A 22,664-nucleotide genomic window follows, 5' to 3' on the forward strand; every position below is an offset into this window, starting at 1 on the left:
TATAGGGATGGAGAACAGATGAGGGGTTGCCCAGGGTTAGGCTTGGTCAAGAGGGGTTGACTAAGAGGCAGTCTTGGAACCCATCTAAGTTGTGGTGGTTACCACATGACTCTTGGCATTTGCCAGAACTCATGTAACTGCAGACCAAAGCAAATCCATTTTACTAGAGGTCCATTTCAAAATAATTTCTTCATCTGCTCTCATTTGTTGCATGTTTGTTACACACAACCACCTGATCTCACTTCCTCCTGACCTTCAGAAGTTTCCATAGCTAATGTAAGTTCTGAATGGAAAAAACAAAAAGCGACTTCTCCCATGCCACAGTGACTTGGGGGAGGTGAAGGGCCTCAAAAAAAAAAAAAAAAAAAAAAGCATGGGAATGGAGGAAAGACCAAAATATCAAGCTAAGTCTCCCCAGATGGTAAGGGAGTAGGATCCCTGAGGGGCGGATGGTTCCCCTTCAGAAGCTGGTCTGCCTCCTGACATGCCGTCCCCAGCAACAAGCCCACACGCCCTCGAACAGGGTCTGACCAGGATCCTCCCCTGGATGATTCTTTGTGGGGTCCCAGGCTAATAAGGGAACACAGCCAGGGGTGTTTCCTTCGGCCAACACCATCTCCTAATTCCAGTGCTGCTGGGTTTTAGGACAACGAGGGAGAGCACAGTAAGAGGTAAGTTGGCGAGGGAAGAGGCTGGAAAGGGAGTTCTCTTGGGGAAAGTGGTAGAAAGCCCATCAGGCAGTGCTCAGGAGAGCTAATTATCCAGGCCTGGTTCTGCTGCTAACTTGCTGTGTCCATATTAGAGCAGTTCACATAATTTACCCATGTTTTATCATTGTCTTAGGAGACTTTGATGGTGGTAGGGTTGGGTGCTTCAAGAAACAAGAAACGGACTCTGATAATAAATAAAAGATAGATGATGACAGATAGATTGATAGATGTTACATACATATACACATAGACCAATAGTTAAGAGTTCCTGCTGTGGTGCAGCAGGTTAAGGATCAGGGGTTATCTCGGCAGTGCCTTGGGTCACTGCTGAGGCATGGGTTTGATCCCTGGCCTGGAGCAGTGGGTTAAGGATCCGGCATTGCTGCGGCCGTGGCATAGATCGCAGCTGTGCCTCAGATTCCATCCCTGGCCCTGGAGCTTCCAAAAAAAAGCAGTCAGGAAAAAAAAAAAAAAAAAAAAAAAGTCAGTGATTCTTTTTTTTTTTTTTTTTTTTGCCATTTCCTGGGCTGCTCCCATGGCATATGGAGGTTCCCAGACTAGGGGTCTAACCGGAGCTGCAGCCACTGGCCTACGCCAGAGCCACAGCAATGAGGGATCCCAGCCGCATCTGCGACCTACACCACAGCTCATGGCAACGCCGGATCCTTAACCCACTGAGCAAGGCCAGGGATTGAACCCGCAACCTCATAGTTCTTAGTTGGATTCGTTAACCACTGAGCCACAGTGGGAATTCCAAAAAAAATCAGTGATTCTTAACTGGGGAGAATTTTACACCCCAGGGAATAGCTAGCAATGTCTAGAGATATTTTGGTTGTCACAACTAGGAGGGCTGCTACAGACATGAGGTGGAAGGGGTCCAAGGCTGCTGCTAAAGAGCCCACAGTGCACGAATCAGCAGATCCCACAGCAAAGAGCACATAGCTGCCCAATGACACTAGTGGTGAGGCTGAGAAACCCGGATGTAAATATAGATCCATACATACATGTCTGTACCTAATGCATGTATGTGCATGTGTGTATAGCTTTTTAAAGATAACCTATTATTTCAAAAAAACTAAGGTAATGTTGGGGAAAAAATCATGACTCAGGATGATTAGAAATCCAGGTAGCTTGTGCAAGTTTTGAGTTCTTTGCGTTCAAAGGCCTTCCACTTAGCGCCCTATGATTTGCAGTGTTCAGTTGGCTGAAATGCCCCCCAATGCCCCCAAATGTCCATTTGCTGTGAACTTTGGGCTGAGAGAAAAACTAGATGCAACTTGAGTCCACCCTGCCAGAGGGCAGGTTTGCAAAGGCCGGGCCTATGACCACCTACAGAGATGGGCGAGAAGCCAAGAGGAGGAACTGGGAACACGGCCTCCAAGGAGGTTATTAAATGTATCTGTAAAGTGATGAGGAGGCCATCTACCTTCTAGAAACCTACCATCAAATAAATGACTGTGGGCCTTGGGTCCCTCAGAAGCAGAAATGACAGGTCTTTTCCTTGAAACAGAATTCATCATCTTTCTTTTTTTCCCTTTTGCCCTCGCAGAAGAGTTTGTGGTTTTTATGCTACTAGAGAACAATCCGAACCCTAACCTATGCTCCCCAGTTTGCACAGATGATTCCATGAGCTTTAATAAGTTTTGCTTACTTACGTCAATCTCAAGTTTTATCCCTTTAGAGCTGTCAGGATAGGTGAGGTAATTTTGCCACCTGAATTTATATGAGATGACAGAAAGTACAGTAAATCCCTGTCCCAACACCATAAGTGGGGGTCCAAATCAGTCCACTACAGCACAGGTCTTGTTATATGGAAGCTAATGAAATGGCACAGCAGCTTTGAACCCGCTCAGGCCCCAGAAAGCTTCAGAGGTCTGGCTGGGACAGCAGACCCATCCCAGGCACGGCTGGCTGTGCTGCCCTCTGGTGGCCACAGTCAGCTACAGCTTACACATCGATCACCAGGATGTGGTCCAGGATGCCAGGACCTGCCTGTCAGCAACAAAAAGCAACTCTAGGAATTTCCCAGTTAGTGGCACCATTGTATTGTCCCAGGCCAGGAACAATGAGCCAGTAAAAGGCAGTGTACTAGGGGACCATGTGGTGGTTCCCTACCACTCAGCCTTCTCTCCCTCCACCTCTCTCCACACATCACATCCAGAAAATACTTTTGGGCAGGACAGAGGATGTAGCCATGCAGCTACTATATTGTGTCTAATTATCACAGGGTTCCTTACTGAGGGGTTTTTCAGTGCTTGGAAAAATAAAACAGTGGTGTTAGCCTTTGTCAGATCAGTGGCCCCGTTGAGAATCTGCACATACTCATATAATCTTTCCTACAATTTTGGGAAAGTCATGGGCTTACTGAAGCCAGTCCAGGACGCAGAGGGAAGGACAATGAATACTAGCCTGACAAACATGTTTTTTGGGTAATACATGTACAATGAGCAACTGTGAAGCCATTTGGAACAGAAAGAAAATACAGGGATAGGCAAGAGAGAAGGAAGAGGACACCTATGCCAACTGGAGGAAAACAAGCCCCTCACTGTCCCTTAGAATGTGCCACATGCCCATATGGCTTGTTAGTCATGGTTAGTCATCCTGTGTATCTCTACCTTCTCTTTTCACCTTTTTAAATTTTTTAAAAAAATTTTTATTAGAGTGTAGTTAATTTACAGCTTTGTGTCAATCTCTGTTGTACAGCAAAGTGACCCAGTCATATATATATATACACACATTCTTTTTCTCATACTATTTGCCATCCTGTTCTATCCCAAGATACTGAATATAGTTCCCTGTGCTGGACAGTAGGACCTCATTGCTTATCCATCCTAAATGTAATAGTTTGCATCTACCAACCCTAGACTTCCCGTTCATCCCACTCCCTCCCCCTTGGCAACCACAAGCTGTTCTCTATGTCTGGGAGTCTGTTTCTATTCGTAGAGAGGTTCACTTGTGCCATATTTCAGATTCTACATACAAGTGATGTCATATGGTAATTGTCTTTCTCTTTCTGACTTACTTCACTTAGTATGAGCATCTCTAGTTGCATCCATCTTACTGCAAATGGCATTATTTTATTCTTTTTTAGGGCTGAGTAGTATTCTATTGTATATATGTACCACATCTTCTTTATCCATCCACCTGTCCATGGGCATTTAGGTGGTTTCCATGTCTTGGTTCTTGCAAATAGTGCTGCAATGAACATAGGGATGCATGTAGTTTTTGAATGAAAGTTTTGTAACATCGGGTGTTTAACACTTCTGCGTTTTTCGCATTCCCCTCTGGCTTCCATCCAGAGTATTGCTGGCAAACCAGCAATGAGGCTTGAGTTGGGAGCGAGAAGACAAGGTGGGATTAGTTCAGCACACTCACCTCCTGAGTGAGCCCTGCAAGCCCCACTCCTTAATCCCTTTGGAATGAGATACTGTGACCAAGCAAAAGCATGGGAAAAGAAGTGGTCCTTAAATGTGGGGTCTACAAAGTTATTCCAAAAATAAAGCCTTTAGCACACCCCACAGGCAATTCATGCCCAGAGTAGGGGAAGCAGGTATTGGCCACACTCACAGCAGCAGATCCCAAACTTTGCCAGATATCAAGACTACACCCCTTGCCAGTTATATCAAGATCTCTGGAGTAAAATTTAGGAAGCAGAATTTAAAAACAAAACAACAACAACAGATTTAAAAACTCCAACCAGCAGCCAAGTTTGAGAATCAATGATTGAGAGGATGAGTAGGAAAGACGCCACTGGAGAACTGATACCACCTTCACTCTTGAGCCCTGGGGTAACTGCTCTGATGATTGAGGAAACCATCAAACGCAGGCACTGGGGACCATGCAGAGAATAAACTCAGGACCGTGAGAACTGGAGGCTGGACAGTGGTTAGGAGGTCAACGAGGATCTGCAGATAAGACAAGTAGGTGGAGCTGAGATACAGATAGGAGAGACAATTAATAGGACAGATATACACTTCTTGGGGAGGGAGGAAGTCTGGTCAAGAGGTCAAGGTCTGGCTCCACAATGACTTCCTACCTGGGACACAAGGTGAAAGAACATCAGGCCAACAATATAATTTGTGGTGCTCAGTACAAAATGAAAACATGGGGCCCCTTGTTCAAAAATAATTAAGAATTTCAAGATGGTAACAACAGAGTGCTTAACCAGGGGCAGGAGACTTCTGGGCTGGGGACTTGCGTGGCTGTCCAGGCCGCACACCCAAGCAGCCAGCCCTGAGAAGAGGACCTCGGCTACTTGATTGAGCAGGAAGGAGTGTACAATGAAGATGGTGCTTGGAGAGAGACACACTCAAAAAAGAAAGGCCACTGGGTGATGACCCTGTCTCTTTGAAGGACCTACAGAAGTGCTAGCTGGGGTTATGGTGGGAGATCTCCTACTGGTCGATGAACTTCTCGTAGAACATTTTAATGGCAAGAGTGTTCCCGAGGGCTCTCATTTGTTCCGGCGCTAACTGACTGCTGGGGAGACAGCGGAACCAGAGATGGTGGAGACGGTGGAGACATGTTTGGTGAAAGAGTCTGTGGAATGGGCTGTTCTGGGTGCAGAAGATGTTAAGTATGGTGGGCAAACTGCAGTGGTGACATATGACAATTTATCTATCAGAGTTCAGTGCAGGAAGTAGGAACCGCCTTATAAGGATTTGGGTGCTTATAAGATATCTGGCGGCATAAAGAACAGACTTGTGGTTGCCAAAGGGGAGGAGGAGGGAGTGGGATGGATGGGGAGTTGGGGGTTAGTAGATGCAAACTATTCCATCTAGAATGGATAAGCAGTGAGGTCCTACTGCATAGCACAGGGTCCGTACAGTATTTTGGGAGAGACCATGATGGAAGGTAATATAAGAAAAAGAATGTTTGACTTTTCTTACGTGTATGACTGGGTCACTTTGCTGTACAACAGAAATTGGCACAACATTGTAAATCAATTATACTTTAATAGAAAATAAATACATAAAGTGAATTTTACTATATATAAATTAAAAATAAATTTTAAAAGAAAAAAGAAAAGGAATGTGTGTGTGTATATATATACATATATATATATATGTAATATATACATATATATCATGACTGGGTCACTTTGCTGTACAGCAGAAATTGGCACAACATTGTAAATCAACTACAGTTTTAAAAAATAAATAAAATATCTGGCGGAGTTGAAGGATCAGGCTCCAGGCCCCAGAGCAAAACAGACCTGATTTCTTCAGAGACGAACCACCTCTGGAAATTCCACATGTAACGTCCCCCCAAAGAGGCTTCTGCCACTGCTGCCGGTGCCCAGGACACCACGGAGCCGGCTCAGGAGCTCCGAGGCCCTCTGGCTCCCTACACGCTTCCAGGAACAAAGGGTGAGGAGCCCGCCCTTCTCTTCCACCTTCCAGCTCTCATCGGAGCGACTCCAACCAGCAGAATGTCGTCGATTTCCAGAATCCTGGCTACAAGGGCGGCTGAGAAATTTGGGTTTGGTCTTTTCAGTGTCTCCAAAGAGAGGAAAGGCAGAATGAAGTTTCAGTGGACTAGTCCAGAGTTCCAATCACAGCCTGTTTTGTGGTCAGGAATGGCCCGAGGGCACCACGGCTTTCCGAGTATGGGGTGGATAAGCCCTTGGGCCCTGGGCTTTGAGGAGCGCCCTCCCCCGCAGCAAGTCCCGTCTTCCCCGCCCCTCCCTCCCCCTTCCCCCCCTCCTCTCCCCTCCCCCATCCCCTCCGCTTCCCTCCGCTCCCCTCCTCCTTCTCCCTCCATCTGTGTCTTCACCCCCTGGACGCCTCTCCCGCTGTCTTCGCCCCTTCTCCCTCCGCCTTGCTCTCCCCCACCCCTCATCTCAGCGACCCACGCTGAGATGAACCGACCAGACAACAACGTTGACGTACAACTCTAATATTTCCATTTCCTGAGAAAAACTGCTTTGTGTCTGAGACAGGAGCTCCCTGATGCCCTAAGCCCAGATCTAGCCAGTGTCCCGCTAAAGAGAGAAGGCGGAGAGAGCGGGGCTGGGGAACACGGATGGCTCCCTGGCTCCTGCGTCCGAAGTGGAGGAATTAATTCACTGGCCACACTTTAGTCTCAGTCATCAAGAAGACTTTGGGGAGTTCTCCTGTGGCTCAGTGGGTTAAGGATCCAGCATTGTCATGGATGGGTGTGGCCAAAAAATTTAAATACATTAAAGGGATTTTTCACCAAAAAAAAAAAAAAAAACACTTTGAGGATGAAGAGCTACAAACCATTCTGTATACAGTAATCTACAAGGATCTGTTGTACCCTATGATATCACTTATATCTGGAATCTAATATATGGCACAAACGAACCTTTCCACAGAAAAGAAATTCATGGACTTGGAGAACAGATTTGTGGTTGCCAAGGGGGAGGGGAAGGGAGTGGGATGCACTGGGGAGTCTGGGGTTAATAGATGCAAACTGTTGCATTTGGAGTGGATAAGCAATGAGATCCTGCTGTATAGCACAGGGAACTGTATCTAGTGACTTGTGATGGAATATGATGGCGAATAATGTGAGAAAAAGAACGTGCGTGTGTGTGACTGGATCACTTTGCTGTACAGTAGAAAATTGACAGAACACTATAAATCGATTATAATGAAAAAAATAAAAATCATTATTAAAAAAGAAGGATATATTGTACCACACAGGGAATATAGCCAATAATTTATAGTAACTATGAATGAAGTATAACCCTTAAAAATGGCAAATCACCATATTGTACACTTGTAACTTACATAATATTGTACATTAACTACATGAAGGGAAGCAGACAAGGGAACTGGGGCCCAGGGCCAGAGCTGCCTCACAGACACACAACCGGCTCAGCCGTGCAGGCCCGGGGCTCAGACGGTCCCTGCACTGGTTCAATGCTCTGCAGTCGCCATCTCGAAATTCTCCAGAATCTGAAACCATATTTTCACTCTGCACCAGGCCCTGCAAGTGATGAAGAGTCTGGTGGAGAAGGAGACTCCATCAAAAGCTCAGCAAAGAGTTGATACTAAGGTAAGGGAGGCCACGGTGTGGCACCAAGCCAGCCCTAAGGACAAGGTTGACTATTTCACATGCTGCCGGGCAGTGCAGACAAGAACAGGGATGCACCCTCTGCCAACGTATGGACAGTCGGTGTCTTTGATGAGGACCTTCTTGGCGGAGGGGCATGCCTCAGTGCTTAATGTGGCTGACTGTAGAGTGACAAGTGACCAGGTCCCCCACCGACACTGGAGAAGCAGTGACAAGAACACAGGAAGCCCCACCCCCCATCCTACAGCCCACGCCCCTTCTCTTCCCACCCCCAGCTCCATTTCCCAGAGGGAGGGACTTCCCACACAGGCGTGTGGACACACCCGCCCAGACAACCAGGCTCTGTCCTGGGCCTCCCTGCCCCCAGCCCTCTGCACGCTGGAGGGACACAGGAAGACTCTAGTGCTGGCCTGGAAACAGCTCTGGCCATCCCTGTGGGGAGTTTCACATTCCCAAGTGATCTAGACCGCAAGCAGGGCCCAGGCTACAGATGGCAGAGGAACACAGCTGGGGCCAGACCAGAGCAGGACCCTGTAAGATCCTGGCCTCCAAATGGGGGCTCCATACCTGGATCTAAGGGTGGTTCTGTAGGTAAAGATGTAGGTAGGAGGTAGCACTTGGTGGCAGGAAAATGAGATGGTTCTAGATCAGCTGACATACTTTTCTCTATGAAATATAAAAGGGAGGGGGATGGTGGGAGTAGGTGTTATGGCCTCAAGAGAGAAAAAAATATTTTTTGGGGAAAGGAAAGTACATTTACTGGATAGGTGTAGCAAGCTTATGTGGTGGGGTTGAATGTCCACTTAATATGATTACTCACAAGTTTCAAGTAAATCCAGTGGAGTTCAGTGGTCTGATTTTCCCCAGCAATATTTAGGTGCCCGAGTATGTACAGAAGCCAAGAAGACAGATCGTTGAGTTTAAACAGGGTTAGGGATTTTTTCCAGGTGGTTATCACAGCAGGAGAGAAGAGAGGAGGGGTTCAGGGCATGTGCTCAGCAGTTCTGCAATGCCAGAATGAGCCGTCTTTGGCAAAGAGGTCATATTGGATGATTGATGGTGAAAAAGTGGGAGAACCAGTGGAATGGGAGCCCATTGAGGGTAGAGCTTGCTGGAGTGGGTGACCTGGGCACACAGGATGGGGTGGTCACAGTGTGGAAGCTGCCACTGAGACTTCAGAGATGGCACAGTCAGAGGGGATGGCACAGTTTACTCAGGACTACGAGCAGCTGAGCTGGTTGTAGATAGGTCCATCAAAGGGGAGAAACTACCAACAATAAAACCAGCAATTTATTGCCAAGCACTACACTAAGTGACTTGTCCACACATTATTTGAGTCTTATACCAGCTCTGTAAACTGCACAGGACTATAGCCCCCATTTTTCAGATGAGAAAACTGAGGCTTAGAGCAATTAAAGCTTCGTCCCCCAAATCCAAGAGGTGAGAAAAGGCTTCAGGGGCTGTGTTCTTAAAGACACCCCTCACCCCCACCCCCACCCCCAACACCCCTCCCCATCTCCACTGAATTCAGGTCTGGCTTCTAAATGGAGCTGGTTTGAGTGTGTGTTGTTTTTTTTCAAGAAAGGCTGTTTATCTGGACAGGTGACTAAATCATTGATTGCTGTCATGATAATGCTGGGCATTTCACACCACAGAACGATGAGATATGGGGCTAACTTTGTAATGACCAGAGATTGGTTAAATCCAGGGTTTCTGGAAAGAAACAACGGAAACAGAAGTTTACCATTAGAAAAGCAGCTGCGCTGTCTGGGCGCGCCCTCTACTGGCACTTAATCAGAATAGCAACCTGGGATCTGAAGCTGGGGGCGGGTGGAAGGACTTAATTAACAAAGAGAAAACTTAACCCTTGTGGGTATTTAGGGGCTGTGGCTTATGTGGGGCAAGAAAATTTTAGTTCCAGAACAATCCCTGGGTCAGCTTTTTTTTTTTCCTTCTTATTTTTTTTTTTTTTTTTTTTTTTTTGTCTTTTCAGGGCTGTTCCCAGGCTAGGGGTCAAATCAGAGCTGCAGCTGACAGCCTACACCAGAGCCACAGCAACGCCAGATCCGAGCTGCATCTGCGACCTACACCACAGCTCACAGCAATGCCGGATCCTTAACCCACTGAGTGAGGCCAAGGATCGAACCTGCCACCTCATGGTTCCTAGTTGGATTCGTTTCAGCTGCACCACGATGGGAACTCGCCCTGGGTCAGCTTTTTAAATGTCACAATCATAGGTACGTCACTTACGACTCTCTGATTGTCTTTAATGGGAGAGCTCTGCCTCCCCCCGGGTGTCTTTTCAATGAGACCGTGAGCTACTTGAGGTCAAGATCTTAATATTTTTTAATCTTCTTATATCCTGAGCTTAGTACAGTGCCCAGCACACTGTAGGTGTCTGATAAATACATGTCAATCAGAATAGAAGGAAAATGAGCAAAGTGGTAAAACCTCACATAAGAAGGAGGGCTTAATCCTACTTGGGCAATTCAGGAAGGCTTCCAGGAGGAGATGAGTGGTGGCCATGGTGATGAGGAGGGACGGATAGAATTAAAAAAAAAATCCACAAAATAGAATGGTAAACCCAGGGGCCAGACATAGATTCCCAGATATGGATTCCCAAATGACAGGGATTTTCGTGTGATTCTGGAAAGACATTCAATCCTGCCATAGGACCGACAGGTGTGGCTCTCAGAACTTCCAGAGAAAGTATGAGCAAGCGTCTTTAAATGTCATAAAAACAGACAGAGGAAGAACAGCAATTCGACTTTTAAAGAAGCCACCCCACAATTGTGTTTTTACCTTTAATGTAAAATGGTGTGACCTCACTGGAAATTCAGTTCCATAGATACAGAGCACCTACGAGCACCTATCACAACGAAGCCGTTCTTTTCTCAAAATATCTTGTTTTCTCAGACATAGAGCGTGGGACCAGGGTGACTTTCCTGGTTTTCACACTGAGTGTGTCATGTCTCAGAAACCCTCTGAGTGTCAGGCAAATAGGGATGGCTGTCACCCGAGCTGAGCAGAGAGCTAAGAATGGCTTGGAGAGAGAAGACCAGGGCCCAGGCTGGCCTCAGGACAGAGCGCAGAGGGACCTGGCTGAGAAGGGACAGGGGTGACAACTACGCTGTCTCCCTGGAATCATCATAACTGGGTGGAATGCAGGGTGAGAGTCCTCGCCCACCCGCAATATGGGTTTCTGGGTTCTAAAAACCAAATGCCTGGAGGAAAATGCAGAAGGACAGTGAAAGGGAGATACCCTCACATTGGAGCCCTCGGGTTGCAACAGCAGAACTGACACCAAGAAAGAGAGGCGTCTCTTTGCGAAGGCCCTGCTGTTTCTTCACAGTTGTATCTAAAAATAATGATCTGGAAGTTCCCTGGTGGCCTAGTGGTTAAGGATTCAGTGTTGTCACCATAGTGGCTTGGGTCACTGCTGTGGCTCTATCTCTGGCCCAGAAACTTCCACATGCCTTGAGCAAGGCCCCCCGAAAATTTTTAAGTAATAAATAAATAAATAAAAAGAATGATCTGGAAATGAAGAGTTGGCCACATGCAGGATTCTTTGCCAAACTGGAAAAACTAGTCTGTCGCTACTGTAACTCACATGTCAGTGATCATGGGCATGAAACCTTGACCCCGGGGAGGCCCTAACCAACAATTTGCAATCTTACTTCAGTGGGAAACGGTCCACAGCTCTGGAGGAAGCAGCTCCTGGGAAACGGGGGAGGGTCCCACAGGCGGAGCACAGCCCAGAGTCACCTTCTTCCTACCCGAAGTAAGACAAGGGTGAGGAACAGCCACTAACCCAGCAGCGCAGACCCAGTGACCTTTCGGCAGCAGGTATCCTGCCGGAGACCTACCAGAAGCTCCTCCTTAACCTTATAGGAAAGTCACACCTCAGGCGCTTTACTGACTTGGGAAAGAAATGGCAAAAGATAAACAAAACGGAGGAGTTCCTGTTGTGGCTCTGCAGTAACGAGCCCAACGAGTATCCGTGAGGACCTGGGTTCGATCCCTGGCCTTGCTCAGTGGGTTAAGTATCCTGCATTGCTGTGGCTGCGGTGTAGGCCGGCAGCTGTAGCTCCAATTCAACCACTAGCCTGGAAACTTCTATATGCCCTGAGTGCGGCCCTAAAAAAAATTAATTAATTAATTAAAAAAAAAAAACAGACAAGAATAACAAAAAGGAAAACCAGATGAAAACTATCTAGCTGTGTAAACACAATGGATAAATTGTTGATGCCTTAAGGAAGGGCTACAGATTCAAAGTCTGGAGGGAAGGGAAGAACGAGTCATGCCAGGCAGCCCCAGAGCAGCAGGGTTGGGGTGAGTCGGGTGGGCAGGAAAGTGGATCAGCAGATGTTGTAAAGACCGTTTGTCTAAAGAAAAGAGGGAAGAACTAAATTGGACCCAGACAAACTAAACTGGACCCTGGCACCGCTGGCTATGGCTTTGACCAGTGACTTGGCTGGAAAGAGTTGATCTGACACCCTTGGCAGTGATGATGACAAGTGATATTTACGAAGCGAATGTTGATGCCTGCTACCATGCTAAGGGTTTGACAAGGATCGTCTCCTTTACTCATCACAATAAGCGTATGGGTTAGTACTGTGATTATGTCCACTTTATAGATAAAGACACTGAGGGCCAAGCTCAGGTGACAAGCAGTTAGTGATAATGGAATTCAAACATAGGCTGTCTAACTCGTTCTCGCTACCATTCTACACATAGGTGGCTCATTTCACTGTAGCTGGTTCAGACTTGGTTAGACCCTTGGGGGGTGCTTTCTAAAATTATTTTAAAATATTAAAAAATATTTTAGAGCATCATCAGAAATTACATACTGGACCACTTCCTGTTTCACTTTGAAACTCCCAAACCAACAAGGAAGCATATAGATGGTTCGGAAGCCATGGGCCAGGGTTGCAGCAGGAGCATGCCGCCAGCCCCATTGGGAGCCAAGGTCTGAGTGTACACATTTTGGGGGGTGGGTAGCAGAGAGAGGAAGCAAGTCACAGTCACCTGGCCAGTCACAATCCTGGTGATGGGCACTTCACCCATCATATGCGGAGAGTATGTGGTGGTTCCAAGTTTGAAAAAATATTCTTTTTTTTTCGTGAGATGGAGGTGCGGGGGGCGGGGAGGTTGTCAGTATGAGAGGCACAGAATTGAGCCTGCTCCGTGAAAAGGCCCTGTCATGTGGAGGCGAGCAAATAAATGTATGAATGAATGGATGAGCATCTCTTTTTTTGGCCCCAAGCCGCTGCAGTGACAATCCGGGATCCTTAATGAACTGCACCACAGGGAATTCCAGACTGAATGAATGCATGCGTGAATGAAATGAAAATGATCAGCCTCAGGGTCCTGAAGCTACCATCATTTTACATAACTAGGAAAAAATATGAGTGGTCATAGCACTGTGCTTTCATTTATGAACTAGAAGAATTGATTCCGAGCACCAAAATTCTTTGGACACTCTTATTAAAAAAATTATAATGCCCACCAGTCACTAATTAGTATGAAATCTATGCACAGCACCCCTGAGGAGGTGTGTGCTGATAGATTGCATATACGCACATATACAAGCTCTCTTTAAAGGAAAAGACTTCATGGTTTTTTCATATTCAAATAGAAAACTCATTTGCAATGAATAGATAAATTTATACCAAAGACAAAGGAAAATTGAAGTGTGCTAATAGAATGGGAAGTTGTGCTTGAGCTTCCGTTGAGCTCTGAGCTTCCTGGCAACGAAGACGGAAAGAAATACACTACGTTTCATAAGTATCTTAACTGAAAGGAGGAAGCATGATGCTCCCTCAAAGGAGAGAAAGTATGAGCACTGGATTCTCAGCAAATTTTTTCACCTGAAGTCACACACAGGAGTGGCCTGTGTTGGTCATTTCTGGTTCACATTTTTACAAAATAATCAGGGGCAGTTTCATCATGAAATCATTCCCTGCAGGGACACTTAAAAGGGATGTCGTGACATTAAAGCACAACTCGGGGAGGCCATCCGTGAGGGCCCCAAGGTAATGGGGCCCAAGTACAAAGAGCTTCTAGTTTGCTCTGAGGCTAGAAATGAGGTCATCACCGCCTGCTGTGGCGCTGTGGGTTAAGCATCCAGCTGCAGCAGCTTGGCTCACTGTGGCGGCATGGATTCGATCCCCGGCCTGGGGCAATGGGGTAAGGATCTGGCATCACTCCAGCTGCTGCTTGGATTAGATCCCTGGCCCAGGAACTTCTATATGCCGCAGGTGCAACCAAAGAAAAGAGGAAGAAAGGAAGGAAAGAGGGAGGGAGGGAGGAAGAAGGAAGGAAGGAAGATCATTTATAAAGAAACAGGTGTGTGTGTGACATTTTCTTCCTCTCCACTTACACATTATTAATTCTATTTCATAATTAAGTGCATTTTTCCTGGGATTTATTGCAGATCAGCAAAGGGGTCCCAAGCCCGTGGACTCTTTTCAGTACCACCCCCGCCCCCCGCCCTCCTACACACCTGTCAAGAAGAGCCAACGGGCAATTCACCCCTTAGGCAAACTCCTGTCAATGCCACTTTCTGTAGATGATTTGAGTTCATTCTCTTCTAGAGGGTTCTTCCAGTAGAGTGCTGGGTTGCATATTACTGAAGAGGAAGATATTTCTTTGTTTAAAAACCAAGTAATCAGTTGGTAGATCAGACGCATATCACACAAGTTCAGGAGCCTTCACTGAGCTCGCCACAAAGCAAGTCCACAGTCTTCAGGAGCTGTGAGCCTCTCAGTGCAAATGGCCTGGGAAAAGATTATTATACTTTCCTGGGATTTGCAGGCTTGGGGTCTCCCAGGGGACAAGACGTCTACACTGTAACTCAGATGTAATGGAGCTTCCATTTAGCTCTGGGCTTCTAGCTCTGAGCTTCCTGGCAGCCAAAACAAAAAGAGAAATGCAATACATTTCACAACCGTCTTAACAAAGTGGAAAAAGCCTGACAACGTGTGGGCTAACGTGTGGGCAGTAATCTGGTAGCAGTAAGGGAGCCCAGAGTAGAGAGGGCTCCAGGAGGATGAGAAAGGGCAGGGAACTGCAAAGGATGCGGCTGGGGTCTAGAGCGTGCCTGTGTCTGTCTGTGGAAGCAAGCATGGCAGCAGACAAGTGGGTGGGTGTAACCCCTTCACCGGCAGGAGTTATACAAAATTGTAGAGATTTCTTTCCTCTCTCCAAAGGGATGGAGAGCATGTACAAGAAAATCAGTGTGAGAAGGATGGCAAGTCTGGGACTCAGTGCATCTGTATCTTAAGAAAAGGAATGGCAGTGACGGGAAGGGAAGAGAGAGGTGGTGGGACTAGAATGCTGATTCCTAGGCACTCTCCTATGGCTCCCATGGCTGGCCTCATCACATCAGCACTTGTCCTGATGTCCTCCAGTGGCTTCCCTGTCTGTGCCCCACTAGCCTGTAAGCAGAAAGCAGGACTGCCTTTAATATTTGGAAGTCAGAATTATGAATATCCTTTGGGGGGGAGGGGCAAAGTGATTTTCATTTTTTTAAGAACATTTTCAAAAGAAAAATTTAAAAAAAGCTTTCAAGGAGAAAAATGGTGATGAGTAAAGCATAAGACAAGAAATGTAGGCGTTCCCGTCATGGCTCAGTGGTTAACAGACCTGACTAGCATCCACGAGGACTCGGATTCAATCCCTAACCTCGTTCAGTGGGTTAAGGATCTGGCATTGCCGTGAGCTGTAGTGTAGGTCGCAGACACGGCTTGGATCCAGCTTCGCTGTGGCTGTGGTGTAGGCCAGTAACTACAGCTTCGATTCAGCCCCTAGCCTGGGAACCTCTATATGCCTTGGGTGCAGCCCTAAAAAGACAAAAAAAAAAAAAAAGTAAATGATCTCCTCTCTTTGTAACTTCCATATTTCAGTTCCAGTCTGGGGATGCCACAAGATTTACACACCCCTGCCTGGCTGGAAGCCCTCCCACTGGCCTACGCCTCACCCTGGCTCTGCCTGTGGTAGTTCCCTGAGTCTCCTCTGGTGCCATTTGGTCTCCGTTGCTGTGGCCCATCACTGGGGCTCCACATGAGCTTTTTACAGCTCCCGTCTCTCGTGTCCAATTAACCGACTACAGAGCTGCCTCGAGAAAGGCTACATTTTTTTTCTTTCAAGCTGTTTTCTGTGTGATGGAAGGATGTTTTTCCGATATGGTTCCTGTGTTTTCCTTTTATACTAAGGGTAGGGAAAAGTTTGTGTTCAACTGGAGATTCTTTTGCTATTTCAACATCCCGCCCTTGGGTCATCGATTCCTTTGTTTCTGAGGCAGAGATAGTCGTACTCAGATTTCCAAGTTCAGAGAATGGGGGTGGGGGGTCCTGAGCCCCAAACCCCACAGTGTTCAAGGGCCAGCTGTACTAGCAAATTGTACTCCTCTTTCCAGATTTTTGAGGGTCTATTCATATGCTCATTTCTTTGTTCATTTTATATACAGTAATAGTAAACTCTCATGTGCCTACAATAAGATTAGTTAGGCACCTTTGGACATTCCCAAATCCATTCCCTTTCTTTCCCCTCCAGAAGTAACAAGCACTCTGAACGCTATCTTAGTCAATCCCTCAATTTTCTTTATAGTTTTGTCACATACATATAGTTTTTAAGCTTAATATACATGGATCCCCATCCTGCTCTTCTGTGACTTCCCTTTTCTGCCCAATATGAAGTGTTTGCTATTCGATCTCATTGAAATATATGACCATAATAATTACTTTTTTGCTTTTAGGTAGCAGTTTATTTTATAAAGATGCTACAATGTATTTTTCTATTCTGTTATTGATGAACCTTTGCGTTGTTTCCTGTCCTTTCTTATTTCAAGAAATGCTGGCTATGGAACCGCTGTGTATCTGCTCTGGTTCACACACACAGTAGATTCTGCAGGGGAGAGTCTCAAAGGGAAACGGCCGCTCCATAGGGTTTGTGCATCATGAATGTCACTGAGCAGATTGTTTTCCAAAATGGCTATATTCTTAGTGTCTGAGAGCTCCTGTTGCTTCAGCACCACTGGGTATTGTCAGACTTTTTCATTTTAACCATGCTGGTGGGTGAGATGAAATATGCCATTGTGCTTTTATTTTCTATTTCCTGGTTACTGTGCTCAACCACATTTCCATATGCGTATTGGTGCTATTATCCTTATCCTGTAAAATGCTTATTCTCCTTGTCTATTTTTATTTATTTATTTACTTATGTTAAACCGAATTTTTATTTTTATATTTATTTATTTTGTCTTTTTAGGGTCGCACCCGCGCCATGTGGAGGTTCCCGGGCTGGGGTCTAATCAGAGCTGTTGCTGCCGGCCTACGCCAGAGCCATAGCAATGCGGGATCTGAGCCGCATCTGTGACCTACACCACAGCTCACGGCAACACTGGATCTTTAACCCACTGAGCGAAGCCAGGGATTGAACCCAAGTCCTCATGGATATTGGTTGGGATCATTAACTGCTAAGCCAGAATAGGAACTCTGTTGTCTATTTTTAGATCTTTTTTATTGATTCATGGGACTTCTTTATGTATTCATTCTATCTCTGTGTATTTCTGTATCTATCTATGCACCTATCTAAAGCTATACTTTCAAATCCGACTTCTTTTAACAAGAATAATACTGTACATTACATAAAGCTTTATGGTTTTACCAATTGGTCTAGTTACAAGGGCCTTAAGTAACATATACATTTATTCCCTTTACTCCGATTTTCTAAAGGCCAAAACTAGATCCCATATCAGACAAATAATGATTTATCAAGTGGGAAACAAAAACCCCTCCACTATTGTCCTCATTCACTTTACTACTTGGAACATTAGAATAATGAATGTTTGTTTCTGGATAATTTTTTTCCCAACATTAAATTTCAGATAGAAAAGAAAATTGAAAACAACCACCCCAACACAGTCACTTTTTAAATATATCCCAGTCAGGATGCTCTCTTGGGCCCATTCTCTCCTAGTTTGGCTTAAGGGAACAGAGGAAAAATAAGATGTTCCTGGATGGTCAGGACCCTCTTGATGGAACATGGAATATGCCAGACTCCTGGACAGTGTGCACAAAAGGATGCTACATCCTAGAACCAGCCTCCAGGGCTTAACGATTCAATTAGGAAGACAAGTATGTGAAAGTAAAAGATTTGAATCACGCTCTACGAATGTAGTTGAAGGCTGTCTTCCTCGTTGGACTAAGACTGAAGATGCTGAAGGTCAAAGGAAGAAATGTGGGTTCTTTTCTCCTCCTCCAGTCAAGCCTGTTTGCTCTGCATTTTCTGCTCCTCCCACCCTTGTTCCCTCCCAGGACCAATAGGTCAGAGGCAGGTTGGCCTGGGTCACATTCTCCTGTCACTTCCAAGACCATGGTGTGGTCTCTGGCCAGGCTGCCAGCCTCTGGGGCCCTCCCCAGTTTCTGAGATGGAAACACTGAGGAGGAGAGTCGGTCCCCCCCACCCCCACCCCCGCACCCTCCGGCTCTCAGAGACTTTCACTTTCACTCCAGCTCTGGCTCAGCACTCACAAGATTTAGAGGGAGCTGGAAGTGCCACTCGCTAAAAAAATTGTTGGGGCCCCTTCCTGCACCACATCATGGGTCTGTGTCTTGCTGTTTCCCTAAGCCTGTGCTCAACCTGGTATCCTCCTATGGTCCTGCCCATCCCCTGAAGTTATAACCCACTAAGAGCCTCTTGAAAATTGACCTTGACAATGAGTTATGAGCTAATACTTGGGTTCTACCTCTAAGGGACCTTGTTAAGCACACCCTTTTGGTGATAATCCACTCCAGTGATTCTCCACTGGGAACAATGTCTCTCCCCAGATATCCAGTAATGTCTATAGATATTTTTGGTTGTCACAACTGGTGGTGGTAGAGGGGTGAGACCATCATCTAGTGGAGAGAGGTCAAGGATGCTGCTAACATCCTATACTGCACAGGATAGCTCCCATCACTCAGCATTAACCAGACCCAAACAGCCATAGTGCCCAGGTTAAGAAACCATGACCTACTACTCCTCAGTAGCTCAGCCTGGAAAAACCACAGATCATTGATTCCCTGACATGATTCCCAGCTTCACACTTCTCTCTCTCTCTCTCTTTTTTTTTTTTTTTTGTCTTTTTAGGGCCACACTCACGGCACATGGAGGTTCCCAGGCTAAGCGTTGAATCAGAGCTGTAGCTGCCGGCCTATACCACAGCCACAGCAATGTGGGATTGAGCCACGTCTGTGACCTACACCACAGCTCATGGCAACGCCAGATCCTTAACCCACTGAGAGAGGCCAGGGATCGAACCTGAATGCTCGAGGATGCCAGTAAGATTCGTTTCCGCTGAGCCATGATGGGAATTCCCTCCACACATCTTAACAGACGTGAGCTTCTTTGACTACTGTTAAGCCAGTTCCTACAGTTGCACCTGGACATAGGATGCTAGAGAGGGGACCAGAGGTCCCCTGGCTGAGGCAGCAGCTCTCTTCCTTCAGAGGGCTCCGCTTGTGATCTGTATTCTCATCAATGTGACACTCGCAAAAGGTATTGTGGCTATAGTCCAACCTCCTGCAGCAGCCAACTTGAAATGGTATGGATAATGACAAGGGCTCCTCTACATTTCATTATGTAATTATGATTTTTTTCATTAAATAATATTAAACATCATCTGCTTGTGCTCAGTCATTCATTCAGTCAACAAATATTTGCCAGGTGCCCACTAGGACCAAGCACCATGCCCTATGCTAGATGCACAGTAATAGTCCAAGTCTACTCACTCAGACCACAGTGCCTACAGCAGGACTTCTTGATCACATAGTAAGAAGGGCTGGGGGCTTATTCGATGGCAGATGCTTGGGTCTCCCTTCAAATATCCTGATTTTACAAGTCAGCATGATGCCCAGGAGTATGCACTTTTAGCAAGCACTTGTAGTGACTTGTGATACAGGCTAACCATTGGACCATGACTTAAGAAATGCTGGCAGAAATCATGGAAATCTACCCAACTTCATCCCAGGTCTGAGATTATGCAGCCCTGTGCTGTAATGTGGTAATATCCAATATCTCTGAAAAAAAAATTTGTTTAACCATTTAATCAATTAATCATCAATGGTCTTATTTGCCATTTTTAAACAGAAGAAGAGTATGACCTATTCAAACACACTTGGCGAGAGGATAGAACTATCCTACATAAATAGAAGCAAGGCACTTTCAAAGGAACAGAACTATCATTTTACTTTTTTTTGGGGGGGAGTGTTGGGGGGTTTTTTTTGTTAGTTTTTGGTTTTTTGTCTTTTTAGGGCCACACTATGGCTTATGGAGGTTCCCAGGCTAGGGGTTGAGTCGGAGCTACAGCTGCCGGCCTAGGCCACAGCCACAGCGTTGCAGGATCCAAGCCGCCTCTGTGACCTACACCATAGCTCATGGCAATGCGGGATCTTTAACGCACTGAGTGAGGCCAGGGATGGAACCCGCATCCTCGTGGATCCTAGTCGGGTTCATTAACTGCTGTGCCACAATGGGAACTCCTGTAGAAGTTTTACTTTTAAAAACACATTTTCGGAGTTCCCGTTGTGGCTCAGTGGTTAACGAATCCGACTAGGAACCATGAGGTTGCGGGTTTGATCCCTGGCCTCGCTCAGTGGGTTAAGGATCTGCCGTTGCCATAAGTTGTGGTGTAGGTCACAGACGTGGCTCGGATCCCACGTTGCTGTGGCTGTGACGTAGGCTGGCAGCTATAGCTCCGATTCGACCCCTAGCCTGGGAACCTCCATATGCCACAGGTGTGGCCCCAGAAAAGACAAAAAAAAAAAAATAAAAAATAAATAAAAACACATTTTCGTGACCTACAATAGAATAAGAATTAACCACAGTCACTGATACCACAGTCGTTAGGAGGTATGCACACTCCCCATTCTCTGAACTGACCTCAGGATCCAATGATTCCCAGGACCTCCGGTCCTCTCTGCAGACTAAGATAAATGGCTTCTCTGATTCTCTCAATTTTCCTTCAAATTCTTTCTCAGACTTACATCATTAACACTCAGTTACGTGACTTTGGAAGGGATCCCTTCTTTTCATAGCACATTAACCCCTGTTAGAAGCCCAAGTCGAAACGCTGCTCCAAGCAAAACCTTTCCAAGGCCTCAGAAACACCTTACCTCTGATCTATATCGAATACCAAGGACGTTATCTCACTACACAAGCGTAAGTAGAACATACAGGGAATCATCTCCAGCCCAACTGCTCCACTCTAAACTACCGTGATTGATACTAGAAGAAACCCATCCAAAGAACTTCAAGATAACAATTACAGAACAGATTAAAATCAATGTATCACCATCAGCACCAATGACAGGAGAGGCTGATAAAAGGCCAGTATATTTCAGGAAGCATGCCAGACTCCCTTAAGGTAATTACTCTTAAAATCTCTTTTATTTCAACTCCTTTTAAGAATTCCCTTCCATTCTGTCCCTTTAATTAAATATCTTTATTCTGCCTTCAAGCGTCTCTAAGTTCCTGTCTTGCCCGCCGTGTTTACTTTTTGCTACAAATAACACCACTCCAAGTCCCCAGAGTCCGCGAAGACGGTCTAGTGACCCAGTGAGCTCACTGAACAGAACTCCTTGTGTTCCCTTAGAGATCAAGCACTTCCAAGGACGCCTTTCAAAACCCACTCAAAATATGGATGAACGTCCAAACAGGAGGGAAATGATCCTTTCATGATAAACAAAGAAAAACTCACAGTGTTTTGTGTGATCTGTAGCCTTCATCCATCCCAAATAGCACAGATCCGGCACACGGAGGAGCTCCATTCCTGCCACCTCCCAACAAATGAAAAGCCGTCCCCAGCATCTGGGAACTTTGAGCCAACCTGTCTGTGTGAATGCAAATCTCACCCCAAACCCAGCTTTGCCCGAGAGATCCATTTTTAAGCAGACTATGCTTCCTGCAGACCGACATGCAAATGGTGGGAACTCAAGTATAAGAACCACAGATGCAGCCAAAAGGCATTGACCTTACCTATTTTCCCAGCCTCCCCTCGCAGGCTGAAGTCCCAGTTTCTCGGCAGCTTCAGGGACATGTTGCTTCTGGGTCAGGTGAGGAGCTGCCCAAGCCGGGAGTTTGCAACGATTCGCGCCCTGCTGGTCTTTTTGATCTTCTTGCTGGTGTGTGTGTGTTTTCCCCTTTGTGATGGCTTCGCAGGCACTCCTGGGTTTGAAGTTGATTCACCAACGTGTCGTCTCCTTTCTCTCAGATGAAAGGTCCATCCATCTGTCACCGGGGATGGCACCCCAGCCCTCCCCTGGTCCCTCGGGGACTCGTGCCTTGTGAAGTGTGCACTCTGCTTGTCTTGCTTTCAGTATTACCAGAAAGATCCCAGTTGACACTTCGCTCTGCGTCATGGGAAAGCAAAGCTCCTGTTCGAAAGAATCTCAGGCCTCACTGAGGCGAGGTCGTGATAAACAACGGCTGCCTCTTGGCTTTTTTTTTTTTTTTTTTTTAACTGTCTGCTTCCTTGCATTTGAGGAAGTGGGTGGCTGTTCAGGGTAGATGATGCATTATAAATTCTTTCTTGAGAAAATGATTTTTGGAAATGCTTCTGTAAGTGGAGGGAGTGCTGTTAGGACACAAGCCTATAGCTCTGAGTAAAAGATAAAGAGAAGAAAATTCCAGGACCCTGGCCACCGACGTGTAAGCCTCCCTTCTCTCTTGACAGACTGGGCTTTCAAAAACTCTCAGTAAGACAAACAGCATCCACCAAAATTACCTTCCTTTATTTATTTTTAGTTTTATTTTTTTAAAGTTAACTACTTTTAATTCTTCTTGCTCTAAGGCCTACATAGTAAGTTCTCCACCTGCTCAGGACAAAAGGTTCCAAGTGATCTCAGCCTGATGTCGGGAGGGTCTGGAAGCATT

The 22,664-nt window shown here is 46.1% G+C and overlaps 1 protein-coding gene across 6 annotated transcripts in view; it reads right to left on the minus strand.

Annotated features, from left to right (window-relative positions):
• ARHGAP25 (Rho GTPase activating protein 25) overlaps positions 1-22,192 on the minus strand; it is a 94,007-nt gene extending 71,815 nt beyond the window's left edge. For 3 of the 6 annotated variants that reach the window (XR_014839675.1, XM_021087416.2, XM_003125069.7), the window contains exon 1: positions 21,768-22,192. Coding sequence is in view for 4 of the 6 variants with exons in the window: in XM_021087416.2 (XP_020943075.2) it covers positions 21,768-21,828 (61 nt within the window). In the remaining 2 variants the exon portion in view is untranslated. Of the gene's footprint in view, positions 1-14,253; positions 14,528-21,489; positions 21,648-21,767 lie in introns of those variants that run through there. The other 3 variants (XM_013996089.3, XM_013996088.3, XM_085016116.1) reach the window with 2 other exon arrangements.
• Between the last annotated feature and the right edge of the window lie 472 nt (positions 22,193-22,664).

Source organism: Sus scrofa, chromosome 3, assembly GCF_054392235.1.
Source record: "Sus scrofa isolate SSC_HxYL_T2T_F1_AM1 chromosome 3, Sscrofa_HxYL_maternal_Yorkshire_Landrace_v2.0, whole genome shotgun sequence".
Classification (NCBI taxonomy): domain Eukaryota; kingdom Metazoa; phylum Chordata; class Mammalia; order Artiodactyla; family Suidae; genus Sus; species Sus scrofa.